Source organism: Emys orbicularis, chromosome 2, assembly GCF_028017835.1.
Source record: "Emys orbicularis isolate rEmyOrb1 chromosome 2, rEmyOrb1.hap1, whole genome shotgun sequence".
In the NCBI taxonomy this organism is placed as follows: Eukaryota; Metazoa; Chordata; order Testudines; family Emydidae; genus Emys; species Emys orbicularis.
This window is the reverse complement of record NC_088684.1, coordinates 195680169-195696077: the sequence shown is the minus strand read 5'-3', so window position 1 is coordinate 195696077 and position 15909 is coordinate 195680169. Positions and strand designations below refer to the sequence as shown.

Below are 15909 nucleotides of genomic sequence, written 5' to 3'. Positions count from 1 at the left end.
GGGGTTTTTCCTTTTCCTTTGGCTTTAGTTAACATAGAAGCATCTATTTATTTCTCTCTTGTCCCCGGCCCCACCCCCACCCCAAAGTTTATTTCTTCTTACCCTTTTGCTTATGTGCATCTTTTCATATATTTCTTCTTTCCTCCCCTTCCCCCCCCAAATCTCCCAGTTCACACACATTTTTCTCCCACAGCCTTTGGTTTATGTGTTTTCCCCCCAACTCTTTATGATCAGGTAATTCCCATTTTCTTTCAAACTCCTCAGAGGAGGGAAGTGTTCCTGTAGTACAATCAGCAGCTTGAAGCTGACCAAGGCATACAGTCCTGGCTAATTTTTATATTGCTGCCTTTGCCAGCTTCTCTAGGAAAACACATTTTTTCAAGGCTGCACTCTTTATGGGGTTCTCACAATTAATTGACTTAGAAAATGTGAAGTGGCATAAGAGAGTGTGATGATCCTGTTCTGTTTACATTCCTGATAACTGCATGTCACAGTATTTTCATACATTGGGATAGGTTAAGGACATCTTTTTACTTACAGTTCTGATTTTCCTTATATAGTGGATTTGTCAGACTTTTGAACTCAGCTGAAGTTCAGGTTTGTGTGAAGTAACTATCAATTTTCAGGAACTGTTTTCTTGTTCTCTTTTTGCATAGCACCTAGTACAGTGGGATCCTGTTTCATGACTGGGGCTATGTCTACATTACCGCCGTAAGTCGACCTACGCTACGCAACTCCAGCTACGTGAATAATGTGGCTGAAGTCGATGTACCTTAGGTTGAGTTACCGCGGGGTCTACACCACGGGGAGTCGACGGGAGAAACTTTCCCGTCAACTTACCTCACTCTTCTCGTCAGGGGTAGAGTACAGGGGTCGACTGGAGAGCAATCTGCTGTCAATTTGGGGGGTCTTGACTAGACCCGCTAAATCGACCGCTGGTGGATCGATCTCAGAGCGTCGATCCCAGCTGTAGTGTAGACATAGCCTGGGGCTCTTAAATGCTATCATTCAAATGATTAATTAAATAAAGACCACTTTATTCACTAGTTGAAATATATACCTGTCTCAAGGAAGATGAGCAAGAGGCTAAAGGAATACCTTTGTTCCAAAGGTCAAGTTGTGAAAATCAATTTATTTGAATTTTTAGTTAGATGAAAACTGTAAGCACACATTGTCAACCACAATTTCATCTATCCTTAATGAAGTTGTTTGAATTAAATTTTTTTATACAGAATAGATTCCTGATTAATTGGGGCGTCTCTCGGTGCACATTATTGGTTTAGAATTAAGGATGCACTTCTGGGATTTATAATTAATTGCATAGAGAACTAAACACTCAGTGTACAGTAGATCATTTAACAGAGGATAAATTAATCATTGTGTACTTTGTTTTTTAGTGGAACTGGGACTGAATGAAGATGATGCATTTGCAAAGGGACCCACACTAACTGTCTATAAAGAGTCTTTTGAATCTCAGTTTCTCGCTGACACAGAGAGGTTTTATACAAGAGAAAGTACTGAATTCTTGCAACAGAACCCAGTCACAGAATACATGAAAAAGGTGAGCTATTATTAAGTAGCTGGAGTTCAGTGCTTATTTCCTGGATCCGGCTGTCCATTAGAGGTAAGCACTAATGTAGATATTTGAGTTCTTAAGATGCTAATTATTGTAGTAAAGTAAAAACTATTTGCTGTCTTTCCAGTGCCATTTGGACAGAGATGTTCTTATTCCTATCTTTGTTGCTCTTAGCTGGTTTGAAATTCCTCCCTCTTCAATGTATTTACAGTGATTTGAACCTCTCCTTAATGGGCAAAGCAAAAGAGGTGATGGAATAAATTCAGATACATCAAAGGCCTGTCACATTTTCCAGTGACAAAGCTACTAACTATGTCTCAGGGTCTACAGGCTCATGGGTTCGGTTCCAGCACTGGCAGCTGGCCTCATAAACAGTACCGAAAGGCCTGCACTATTAGGCCTTACCTTCATTGGCCAGGCAAAGTCCCCTTTTCATTGAGAAGCAGGTTTTAGGGAAAGTTCAGCAGAATTCTCTTGGAGAGCATTTGTTATTCCAGCATGGGAAGGAGAGGTCTTTTTTGCTTGGTTTGCAGTGTGAAGATATTTCAGATGCCGCTTCCCCAATGGCTCAAGTATATTGCTGCTGACAATATATTGTCTCCTCTTTTGACATTAAGGCAAGTCAGTGACGTTCTTTGTGGCTTTTGCATTTTTGCTTTAATTGATGCCTATCATCTGCACTCTTTCAAGCACTTTTTATTCTGCCAAGCTTCAAAGAGTAATTGTGCAGCCTATTAGCTGATATACGCATTGAAATGGCAGATATTAATGTGCCCTGAATCTGGTGACCACTTTGTTGTGACTTGGTTCGCTCAAATCCTTTGTCCTGCCTGCAGCTGAAATCCATAGGGACTCCCAAAATGATTGAGGCTCATGTGTGGAGGATGAAATGTGAGTGCAAACAGGAAGAGGGCTGAATATTGCATTCTAAAATCATTGCTTGGTTTAGAATTGAAGCGATCTCCACCAAAACTTGCCTTTCTTTTTAAGAGACAAAGGTCCAGATCCTCAAAGGTTCTTAGGTCTTGATCTGCTCATTGTTGCTATCCCTAACTTCTTGTTGCTTAGGGGGATCATCAGTCTTGAGGTAGGTGCCTAGAGTCTCTATACAATGCAAACGGAGATTTATGCACCTAGGTAAGGGATCCTCAGAAGTCAGCAAGCTGAGCTGTGAGCCACCTAACTTAGCCAGAGTGAAGCTGAGGAGAAGGGCTTAGGTGCCTAGCAGCTGACCAGGTGCACCTGGCTAATGGGCCACAGATAGGCACCTCCCTCTGCTCAGGATCCTCAGCTGCAAAGCCTCTCCTGGAGTTAGGCATCTAAGCCAGGTTAGCCACTTAGGTAGCCTGTGCCTAGCAGCCAAAACTGTCTCTTGGTCTCCTGCTCGATACTTGTATCATGCTTGCTCCACATTCTGTGTGCCTCTGGCTGTCTTGTGTAGGCACTAGGCTGCCCAGCTATCTGCTCCGTGGCCTGCATCTGGACCTTCTGCTTCAAGGTCTGACAGGTATTAGGTCTTAGGTCTGCTCAGAGCCTGCCTGCGGGACTGAGCCCCACTGGTGAGATAGGTGTTCCCCTGCCTAGTTTGAGAATGCCCTAGGCTGTTACTGGAAGATTTGATTAGATTATCCTATACCAGTGATGTTGCCTAAAAACACTGCTTTTGATTTAAAATCTCAATTCTTACTTTATCTAAACCGGTAACCAAGGTTGTGGCCTGCCCTAAAGGAATTGCCAGGGAAAGCCACAGCTAGATTGCTTTCCCTTGAAAGGACATGGATACAGCCCTCCGATCAAGAATAGATAATCTGCAGTAAATTTTTGAAAACAAAGATATTTTATTTAGATGTGAGTGGTTACAGTAGAAGAATAGAGATAGATATAAGGATTATAGTTAAAAGAATGAATGGCACTACAATACAATAACAATACAATCATTCACTTAATACTCTATAACATAACTGTGACAGGTTCGGTCACAGAGACCCCCTTGGGACTGTCACCTGATGTGCTAAAACTACCTCTGAACCTGTTTTCTTTGATGGCTTGGGACTCCAGAACCCTGTCTTACTGAGCCAGACACACTAGCCTGCTGCAACACAGACCCCGAGTCTGAACCATGCCCCCAAAGCTGCAGACTTAAATGAAAACAGCTCAGCAAGTACTCCTGTTTCCAGCACCCAGACACGCAGCTCTCAATGGGATCCAAACCCCAAATAAATCCGTTTTACTCTGTATAAAGCTTATACAGGGTAAACTCATAAATTGTCCGCCCTCTATAACACTGATAGAGAGAGATGCACAGCTGTTTGCTCCCCCAGGTATTAATACATACTCTGGGTTTATCAATAAACAAAAGTGATTTTATTAAGTATAAAAAGTAGGATTTAAGTGGTTTCAAGTAATAACAGACAGAACAAAGTAAGTTACCAAGCAAAATAAATCAAAACACGCAAGTCTAAGCCTGATACATTTAAGAAACTCTATACAGGTAAATTTCACCCTCAGAGATGTTCCAATAAGCTTCTTTCACAGACTAGACTTCTTAGTCTGGGCCCAATCCTTTTCCCTGGTACAGTTCTTGTTAATTCCAGCTCAGGTGGTAATTAGGAATTTTCTCATGACTGGCCACCCCCTTTGTTTTGTTCCACCCCCTTTTATATCTTTGGCACAAGGCGGGAATCCTTTGTCTCTCTCTGGGTTCCCACCCTTCCTTCTAAATGGAAAAGCACCAGGTTTACGATGGATTCCAATATCATGTGACATATTCACATGTCCTGTGAGACTTCATTACCCATGGCTGGCACACACATATACAGGAAGGCTTACAAGTAAACAGAGCCATTTACAACCAATTATCCTAGTTAATGGGAGCCATCAAGATTCCAAGCCACCATTAATGGCCCACACTTTGCATAGTTACAATAGGACTTCAGAGTAATACTTCATATTTCTAGCTTCAGATACAAGAATGATACATTCATACAAATAGGACGAACACACTCAGTAGATCATAAGTTTTGTAAGGATACCTTACAAGAGACCTTTTGCATTAAGCATATTCCAGTTATTTATATTCACACTCATTAGCATATTTCCATAAAACATATGGAGTGCAACATCACAGTAACTATAATAATCATATAATAATATATTAGTTAGACATTCAATACCAAATACTTAATACTAAACTAAACATCCGCTGGCCGGGCGGTTACTTGATGGGTAGGGGAAGATCTCACTCAGACCACAGCTAGCCAGCTTTATTTACAAACGAAACCAATACATTCTTGGATAGTAAATAAAAGAAGGATTAAACTTACAAAAGCTTTCTTAAAATCTCTGAGACAGTCTTTGGTCCTTCTGCTCTGTCACAATTAGAGTGCGACGACTGCCGGTGGCTATTTCTTTGCCAGCTGTTGACTGCTGTCACCGGTGGTCTCTAGCTGCTAGCTCCTGTGTTGAGCGGCTGCCTGTTCCTGAGATAAAACAGCTCCTCAGGTAGAAGAGACGGAAGCCCACTTGGTAGCTGCTGCAGTGGCCCCCGGCTGGCTGGGTAATGGAAGCAGGCATTGTCTGGAGCAACCTTGGAATTCTGCGGTTGCTGCTGCTGCAATAGCTGCTTTTCAGGCAGCTCTCTCTTTGCAGAGTTCTGCTGAGGCTTCTGCCACTGTTGCTTAAGCGTTGTCATCTTTTCAACTGTCTTGCAGCCTCTTCTTTCCTCCTGATCCCACTGCAGGGTTTAGCCTGCTGGCTGTCACCCTTATATACGACTTGGTCACCCAGGCTCAGCCAATCAACTTCCAGCTTTTTGCTGGCTCTGTGCCAAGCTACCCCCAGTCACGTGTACCAGTATGTGACTAGTACCTCCTCCTCCTCCTCACCGGAAGTCCCATGTATTCCTATGGGCTACAATATATTCCTATGGGGGGTTTTCAGCTGACCTGTGGATGACTCCTAGCTACTTCCTGTTTGGAAGCCCCATGTATTCTTATGGGCTATAATGTAGCTCTATGGGATTTTGCTGAAGTGGAATTTACCATTGCATCACAGGAAGTGAAATTATTACATCATAGGTAATGGACCCCTATGTGCCTTAGAAATAGAATCTTCCAGTACATCACCCTCCATTACTGGATTTTCTAATTTATACTACAATTAATTTCTAGTTTAATTAAAGATTTATTCTTAAAACTAATTACTAGTCTAAGCATCCCAAAGGGGCCTGACACTACCACTACTCTTTTATGTCCAATTAAGCAAGTTATATTTTTTCCAATTTTAAACCGCCTCCTGAGGTTTTTCTGCAAACCTTCCTTTTTAAGGTAATTCGAACAACTGAGGCAAAATCTTTCATCACAAGGGGTCCTGAGTAACTTCATTTTACCTAGGGCTCCAAGTTACTCATTAGCTGTGGGGAAACATCAGGGCTTTGGTGGCTTTGCAAATGCCAACTGGTAGAAATTTAGGTGGCATGGGGATTTAGGTGCCAACTGAGGGGTGGTTTTGGAAGTGTCAGTGGCACCTAAATGGTGTACATAAGCCCTGGAGAAAACACTGAAAAAACGCAAGGAAAACAACCATCAAATCACTTCCTTACCAAACTGGTTCCCATAGAAGTGGATTATTAAATCTATCTTTTCTAGATCTTCTAGGGTAATGGACCCTACAAAATTGTTCCAATCAAGAACTGAAATTCTTGGATAGTTTCATTGGCAAGTCTCTCTCAGACAATTAGGAACAAGTTCGATAAAGTTTCTTTGACAATTTCCAGCCTGGTTCCTTGGGTCAGTCTTATTGTATGCAGAATAAATAGATTTTGTTTTTTCTCAGATAATGGCTGTTATATTGACTTCAGTAAATTCCCCCACTCTTCAAAGTGATCCTGTCTTCCTTCCCAGAGCTTTTTGTGTACTCTAATGCAGTGGTTCTCCAACTAGGGCCGCCGCTTATTCAGGGAAAGCCCCTGGCGGGCTGGGCCGGTTTGTTTACCTGCCGCGTCTGCAGGTTCGGCCGATCGCGGCTCCCACTGGCCGAGGTTTGCCGGTCCAGGCCAATGGGGGCTGCAGGAAGCGGTGCGGGCCGAGGGACGTGGTGGCCGCCCTTTCTGCAGCCCCCATTGGCCTGGAGTGGTGAACCGCGGCCAGTGGGAGCTGTGATTGGCCGAACCTGTGGACGTGGCAGGTAAACAAACCGGCCTGGCCCGCCAGGGGCTTTCCCTGAACAAGCGGCGTCCCTAGTTTGAGAACCACTGCTCTAATGAAAACATGCTTATGTGCTTTGGAACCATGGTCCTAGTTATAGTTGTATCAAGAGCACTCTCAATTCCATTTCATTATACCTCATAGACTGGAAGGAGGTAGCTTGGTCCTTGATTTTAAAATGGATGATCTACAAAAATTTCAAAATGGATACATTAAAAGCCATCCTAGCATCATTGGATTTGCGGTAGTTACTGAGTGTCAGTCAACTTCATAAACATCTGTCTTCATGTTCCAATAATTGTTGAATCAGCGATTCCTGTTTCCCTTTTGATTTATTGCCCTGGCTTTGTCTGGCCTCCCTAAATAATAATAATAATAAAAAGAGAGAGAGAGAGAGAGAGAGACCACCACACCACACATAAATAAAAATAGAGGCAGTATTAGCTACAGCACTGAAGAGTGAAGGAATCCCAGTACAGTAATTCCCAATCTAGACGATGGGTTCATCCAGGCTTCCTCACTGCAGGACACCAAAAAAGCTGTCAGAAGGTCATTGCAACTATTTCAAGAACCAGGGTTTAGTGGCAAATTTACAGAATTTAACAGGATCCCAGACAACCTTGGAGGCCTGAAAATTACACAGAAGGATACTTGTTCCCCTCCAAGATGATGATTTTAAGCCTGGAGAGAGAGATGAAAGCTCTCCAAGGGCAGAGGAAATCTTTAGAAAGGAAATGCACAGCCTCACTGGGAATCATAGTCTGAGGGCAAATTCTAACACTCTGGGTCCACGACTACCTTCACCATCTTAATTTCTCCTCATAGAGGACGCTCCAGCATGGAAATCAAATTCCCAATCCCAGCTGAACAGCCCTCATAAGAATTCAGCTGACAAAACCAAAAAAACTGCACATTAGACACCAGTCTAATGGGGGATGGAACACACACAACACATGCAGACCAAGGGATGTGGCCCAGTATGCAGTTGGGCTAGATACTAGATCACTGAAATAAATTTCTTCTCCACTAATTCTTTTCTATGCTCTGGCAACACTAGATAGAAATACCCACACAAGTTATCAGAACTGTTTAGTTGTGATTAGGTATTAGATTATTTCTCCTGCTTTTTCCTCTTCAGTGTGTATGTATAGTGTCCTTGGAGTATTCCGACTCCAACATCGCAGGAAGATTATTTTTTCCTCAGTTTCTTAATCAGACGATCCTTGTGCTCATATACTTGGTGATTTGTGCAATATAAATGCCTGGAACAGAATCATTCTTGAAACAATCATCTATATTGGTAAAGTGAGACCACAAAAAGCAATTTGCACTTGATTGACTCACATGGCTTTCATGCTTAACTGCCATGTGCTAAATTCTTGGTGAGGATAAATGGCATCGTACAATGATTTCTAAACCCACACTACTTTAGTACATTGGTGTCAACAAACTTTTCAGCATGTGGAGGTTCAGATATGATTTATGATGTAAGAGGGTTCCAGTCAGTTTCTTAATTGGAGTTGACAAATGAACATTTAGCCATGCAGATAGATTTGCTGAGTTGAGAGGAAATGTGCTCTCACTCCATGGGAAATGGGGAGGAGTAAAGCTGGGATGGCCTGTGTAGCCATAGGAAAAGGATGGATTCATAGAGACCCCCATCAAATTTAAAAATCACAAATTCAGTCTGAGGTTTTTTATCTACTGTTGTTACCTGAAACACCTAAGATTATTACAACAGGTTAAAGAAATATTTACTTTTTCCTGGTTTTATAACTTTGTTTATTTCTTCTGTATGATCAGCTGATTTCCATTATTGTTTTTGTGGGTATGTCTCCCTCCTCTTGCTTTGTGAAATGCTTCTTAAAATAGAATTATGAAAGCACAGAAATTGGCAGGGGGACTTGAGCAAGTGCAGTATCAGAAATTATTTTGAGCTCATTTTTTGGAAATGAATAGATTTCAAGTTGACTGTTCCCTTTTGACTGATAAATTTCTTGATACAGTGCTACCTATAAGAAGGGGATAAGCAATGGAGTCTCTTGACTCATAGAAATGTAGGAATTGCCATGAAGCAAACCAGCTGTCCTTCTAGTCCAATATTCTGGATACTGGCCAGTACCAGGTGCCAGGGCCGGCTCCAGGCACCAGCGCAGCAAGCAGGTGTCTGGGGCAGTGAACGGAGAGGGGCGGCACGTCCGGCTCTTTGGTTGCAATTCGGTGGCGGGTCCCTCAGTCCCTCTCGGAGGATAGGACCTGCCACTGAATTGCCGCCGAAGAACGCGGCGGTGGCGGTAGAGCTGCCGCCGATCGCGCCTTTTTTTTTTTTTTTTTTTGTGCCGCTTGGGGTGGCAAAAACGCTGGAGCCGGCCCTGCCAGATGCTTCAGAAGAAGGTGCAGTAAACCTTGCAATTGGGCAATTAAAGAATAATTTGCTTGTAGGGAAGGTTGATTCCAAATCCCCACTGGCTTGAAATTGGCTTTTCCCCTGAAGCCATGGGGCTTTATATCCTTTCCAAAATTCTTGATTTTGTTTTTAATATTTTCAGACCTTACTGTTGTAACTGTGGAAGCTTGTTATCCACATGCATGTCATCAGAAGAAATGATGAGTATGTAATACCTTTTATAGAAATGGGTTTAGCTAAAGACTAGTGTCTGCATAATTGGAAAATTTTATTTTATACAAGGACTTTCTGTCTGTCTAGTGTGTAGGTTTAAAACTCAGTGTGGTCTTATCTCTAATGTTGTCTTTCATGCTTAGTCCATACATTTAAGTATTAGGAATATGAATAAACTTGTCTTCTAATTTCCCTTCTATTGTGATGGATTTTTTAAAATAAAAATATCAGTAATCTGCAGTGGGGAGCCACACGTGTCCCATCATCTAACATACTGTTCTTACAGATTGATCATAAAGAGAACCTTGAGCACATTCTACAAACAAAATAGAGATAAATTGGTGGCTGTATAAACAAATTCAGTTTTACATTTTGGAATAAACACTATTTCCCTAGTGACAGTTAGGATTTTGGATCAGCAGAAACATATATATGGAAGGCTCCATGGGTCAAAATAAATGCTGGTGCAGTTTATGAATTTTGGAATGTTTTAATAATCCTGTATATTTATGAACACTCAAATTAATTCATGTTGTGCACATACTGTAAAATTGTCTATTTTTGTCTGTTAATTTTTGTGTAAGTATGGAGGACCTTCTGTTCATGCTTATTTTTTAACAGAGCACTGGAAAGCCTGATGTCTTAAACTCTACAGGTGCTCTGCCTTGGTTGCTTTCTCATTTTTTTTGAAAACTTTTGCTGTTCAGCAGCATAGGATGAAAATATTTTCTCAGTGACGTTTTTCCGTTTCAACAGATTAAGATATAAAATTAATGACATGAACACTAACACACAATATTACATATAAATAAAAAGGAGTCACACTATTTTTCCTGTGAGAACTATATTCTCTGTATTTAACTAGACAACTATAATGTTATATCAACATACTTTTTTTTTTTTTTTTTTTTTTTTTTTTAACTCTGTTTACACTGTAGTCATTAGTTTTACTGCTGTTCTATCTCGGCTGTTATACGTTAGTACGTGTATCTTTGTTCTGTAGGCAGAAGCTCGTCTTTTGGAGGAACAGCGTAGAGTTCAGGTTTATCTCCATGAAAGCACGCAGGATGAATTAGCACGAAAATGCGAGCAAGTACTTATTGAAAAACACTTGGAGATTTTTCATACAGAGTTTCAGAACTTATTGGATGCTGACAAAAATGAAGGTGAGTTGGTTCAAATTTCAGTTTGGGAGTTTCTCAGAGATGATGCTCCTTAATGGTACTAGTGATCATAATATTGCTAACTTTGATGTCTTTGCTGGGGTTAACAGTAAATAAAGAAATTTGAAAATCTGAGAAATGGGAAATTTTAATAAAATGAAATCCATAGGATCAACTTGGTGGCTTCTCAAAATACTGGTTAGAGTCACAGATGGAATGCATAAGAAAAAGGGGGGAAATGATTGCAAGATAAGGTACAAGTAGTTTTCATTCAGGCAAAAAGAGATCCTTTTTATTAGAGGAAATGGGTCTGAAGTGATGCTTCTAGAAATGAATATAAACTTCACTAGATAATCTAAAATGGAGACTATAAGAGCTGAGAGAGAGAATTTGAGAATAGCCAAAGGATATTCTTGAGAAATTATTTGAAGTGTAATAGATATAAGACTTCTGTGGGAGAGACAGTGGCTCTGCTAAATGCCAAGATTTAGTGTCTTGCAGAAGACACAGTCAAAGACCGGGACAGCTAAGTGATTTGTTTGTGTAGAACTCTTAACTGTAGATGTTGATGAAGGGGGTTACATCAATCTGGAGGTAAGCTTTACAGGAAATGAAGGTGGGCTCTGTCTGAAATAAAGATTTAAAAAAGAAAGCGATAGAACTGAATAAATGATACGATAAATCTCCAGAGCTGGAAGGTATTAATCTGAAAGTTCTGAAGAAATTTGAGTGAGGTAGCTGAGATAACAAAAAGAAATAATTACTAAAAACAACTGTAATAGAAGACTAGAGTGGCCAACACTACTTATTTTTGTCAAAGGTACTAAGGGTTATCCGATGAAGTTAGGCCAGTGATCCCCTTCCTTCACTAGCGGAAGAAGAGCTAAGAAACCATTTATTTGTACTAAAAATATCCATACCTAAGATTTAAAAAAAAAAAAAAAAAAAAAAAAAAAAGGACAAATCAGTGGGGTTAATTGATCAAAAAAATAAACTGTTGCTAGCTGAAAGTGTAGCTAAATTGGTGTACACTAGTTACCTCTCAAAATAGCTGTTAAGTGACTGGCACTGTAAATCAGACATTTCTTTCCCACCTAATTGAAGCAATTTTGCAATATATGGATACCGAGCAATAAGAAACTTAACGCCTTTTTAAAATATAAATCCCTTCTGAAAATATAAATTTCTTCCCCAATCATGAAAAATTCTTTGTCTAATCAGCCTTTAACTGACTTTAAAAAAAATTACTAAGTTTATAATGGTTCATGTGAGCTCTTGTATGTACCATATGGTGATAAATACCTTTTCTTAAAACATTTAGCGTGCATCTTTATCCACCTCACCAGTCTCTGTGCATTAATTTTACCGACCTCTATGATTCTAAATCTCTGAGCAGCTTTTAAACAGCTACCATTTTAAGTTTCCTTTCCTCTTAAACTGGTTCCACTTGCATAACTGACAATAATTGTTCCTTGATCACTTTAAGCTCCAGTGTCTTATGACTCAGCATGGCTAGGAACAGCTGCATTAACCGGGAATTCAAGCTCAATATAAATCATCTGTATCTAGCCCAGTCAAGTCTCAAGTCATTGGATCTAACCTCATTAAACATTGAAGCAAACTATTTTAGATTATCTTAAACTCAGCAATGAAAACTTTATATAGCTACACTCCGTAATATATTCTTTATAGCTCATCTCCTGGAAACATGCTGCCTTTGAGGTCCTCCATATATAAGGTATGTTAGGCACACTGTATTACAGACCACTCACTCTTGAAGTGTTGTGTAATTGCTTAAACATATTATGCAAGTAATAATACAGGACATGGTGTGCATTAGTCAGCCGGTATCTAGGCACATCAGTAGAATTAATGCAGGAAATAATTATCTTTATTGGACACAGGATATAAGATGACTTAGGAAAAATTACCTTATAAATCCATGAAAGCTTCAGCAAGCTTGTTGCATTTGTTTTCCATTTACTTCCAAGTATAGACAATCTAATGCAACAACCATTGTTCCCTTACTTTTGGGATATGGCTAGCAACAGCATGAGTTACATTCTCACATAGCATTACTGTTCAGGTCCTCCAAAGATTTTACCAGGCTCCTGAAACAAAAAGAGGGAACTGAGGATCCGATATTCCTGACGTGTATATATAAAACTATTCAGAGAAACTTTTTCAGAATAAGTTTGAGACAGTCTTTATATATCATCCTGAAAGTTCACCAAGTTATAAGTAACTGAAAATAGAGTTATAATGGAAAGGGTTAGCCATCGTTAATATAGGAGTCACTACTGCTCCACATGATAATAAAGGAGCAGTAAAGGGCACCATTTTTTGTGTGTTTTGTATTTTGGTATTAGCAAGCAATCCTACTGTCTTATCTCTCCATTTTATTTAACATCCAGTAATTTGAGGTTTCTAATAAATTGTTCAGAGGAGGACAATGAGGAGCACATTGTTTTTCATCCTGTGACCTTGAGTTTTGTAGTAGAGCTCTTGACAATCATCCCTTTCTTTTTAGTTGGGCTTATAAAACAAAATATAAAATTTACTGAAACTTAGCAGTCATTGAATGTTTCCCCCTGAAACAAGGGGTTGGGGAGGCAGTAGCACTCCTCTGTAACAAAATTTGCAGATAACTCACTTTTTCAGGTTTCACTCCAAGGCCATGTCTACGCTTGGTTTTTTTGCCTCAGATTTCCCACGGTTGCTAATGCTGTTTTGTTCCCACCAGTGGGAGCATTAGCATGTTTTAAAAGAAAAGAAAAGAAAGCTGCAGGTGGTTCCTGAGGTTTTAAGTACCATACTTGCTCTGAGCAGGATTACAGAATACAGTGCTTATGCTGGTGGCCAGCTGGAGCCCACGCTACATTAGCACTCCCACCACTGTTCCTACTGGTGGTGCTGAAACAGTGGTATGTATAGTAGAAGACTTGGATGCAAAAAGGCCTAATTTACATACTCAAAGTTTAAAGTAAGTTGTATGACATATGACACCTCCTCTCAAATGTAGAAACTTTATGAAAACTAGACATAAGTTAACATTTACTGTAGTTTATATCTTGATCTTTGTTCTTGATTTGTGTGTAAGTGTACTAGAAGTAAGAAGTAGTTTAATCAGAATATTTTTAATTTTAGCAAGTTTTTGTCCTTCAGTGCCATCTAGTTCTTTGCACCACTCTGGAATTGTTTAGTGTAAATTGTTTGGCTTGTTATGTGATAATACTTGCAAGTATGCATATGTTGACGAATGTGTGGCTCAGTTCTTTGGTCACTTGAAAAATGCAGAATTGGGGTGTTGGGAGAAAGGAAATCCTAGTGTTAATACAGATGAGAGAGATTGTCTTCCTTTTTTTCCAGACTTGGGACGCATGTATAACCTTGTATCTCGAATCCAGGATGGCCTCGGAGAGCTGAAAAAACTCTTGGAAACGCACATTCATAATCAGGGTCTAGCTGCTATTGAGAAATGTGGAGAAGCTGCTTTAAATGCAAGTATCTTTTCAGATGTAGTTTTGTATCTGACTGCTAACAGCTCATTTTGTGAGAGGTGAATGCCTCTGATAGTCCTGTGTGTGTATATTCCTTCAGAATAAAACTGCTGGGGACTAAATGGTTACAGTAGGTTGAAAATAAAATAACTGCAGTACAACTATATTATTGCTATTTTTTTGCCAACCTCCTTCTTTTCCCCTTCACCCACTGCTCAATTTGTGCCTTCTTTTATGTTGACCCATTTGCTTGAACTAACCCTTTCAATAAATTCCTCCCTTTCAAAAACCATGAAACATGCCATTTCAAGAAGCATTCTAGGTCTAATGATCACATATTCTTTACTCTGTACAGCATCATATGTACTTGTGCCTCTCGACTTGTAAGCTTTTTAATGAATTTGTTTGCCCTTTTTTACCTGACGTGTACAGTATTATGTATGCTGAATGTGGTTATAGAAAATTGAGACAAGGTGGTTGAGGTAATATCTTTTATTGACCAACTTCTGTTGATGGAAGTGACAAGCTTTTCAGCTTCACAGAGCTCCTTTTCAAGTCTGTAGTGCGCAAAAGCTTATCCTTTCCACCAGTAGAAGTTGGTTATTAGAATATATTGCCTTGCCCATCTGTCTCTCTCATATCCTCCATCTACAACAATTTACTAGTGCAATCTTCTTAATAAAGAAAGTAGTGCTGATTAATCATAATTGGAATTGTACAGAAATCATGTAATGAGGCACCTGACTTCAATCCACAGAGGTTGAGATTGCTTCACCAAATAGTATTTAAATAACTTTAAACTAGGGCTGTCAAGCGACTAAAAAAATTAATCTCGATTAATCGCATGATTAAAAAGATTAATTGCACTGTTATCAATAGAATACCATTTATTTAAATATTTTTTGATGTTTTCTACATTTTCAAATATATTGATTTCAATTTCAACATAGAATACAAAGTGTACAGTGTTGACTATATATTTTTTATTACAAGTGTTTGCACTGTAAAAAAAAAAAAAAAAAAAAAGGGATTTCAATTCACCTAATACAAGTACTGTAGTGCAATCTCTTTATCATGAAAGTTGAACTTACAAATGTAGAATTATGTACCAAAAAAACCTGCATTCAAAAATAAAACAATGTAAAATTTTAGAGTCTGCAAGTCCACTCAGTCCTACTTCTTGTTCAGCAAATCGCTCAGACAAACAAGTTTGTTTACATTTGCAGGAGATAATGCTGCCCTCTTCTTGTTTACAATGTCACATGAAAGTGAGAACATGGCACCGTTTTAGCCAGCATCGCAAGATATTTACGTGCCAGATGTGCTAAAGATTCATATGTCCCGTCATGCTTCAACCACCATTCCAGGGGACATGCGTCCATGCTGATGAAGGGTTCTGCTCGATAACAATCCAAAGCCGTGTGCACCAACGCATGTCCGTTTTCATCATCTGAGTCAAATGCCACCAGCAGAAGGCTGACTTTCTTTTTTGGTGGTTCGGGTTCTGTAGTTTCCCCATCAGAGTGTTGCTCTTTTAAAACTTCTGAAATCATGTTCCATACCTCATCCCTCTCAGATTTTGGAAGGCACTTCAAATTCTTAAATCTTGGGTCGAGTGCTGTAGCTGTCTTTAGAAATCTCACATTGGTACCTTCTTTGCGTTTTGTCAAATCTGCAGTGAAATTGTTCTTAAAACAACATGTACTGATAAAACAGAGCAGGGGACATACAGCTCTCCCCCAAGGAGTTCAGTCACAAATGTAATTAACGCATTATTTTTTTAACGAGCGTCATCAGCATGGAAGCATGTCCTTTGGAATGGTGGCCGAAGCATGAAGGGGGATAT

The 15909-nt window shown here is 39.7% G+C and overlaps 1 protein-coding gene across 1 annotated transcript in view; it reads left to right on the top strand.

Moving 5' to 3' along the window:
- Positions 1-15909, top strand: part of CUL1 (cullin 1) — an 85383-nt gene that overhangs the window by 52304 nt on the left and 17170 nt on the right. The window contains exons 7-9 of the mRNA XM_065397955.1: positions 1398-1561; positions 10404-10566; positions 13933-14063. Coding sequence (XP_065254027.1) covers positions 1398-1561; positions 10404-10566; positions 13933-14063 — 458 coding nt within the window. The remainder of the gene's footprint in view (positions 1-1397; positions 1562-10403; positions 10567-13932; positions 14064-15909) is intronic.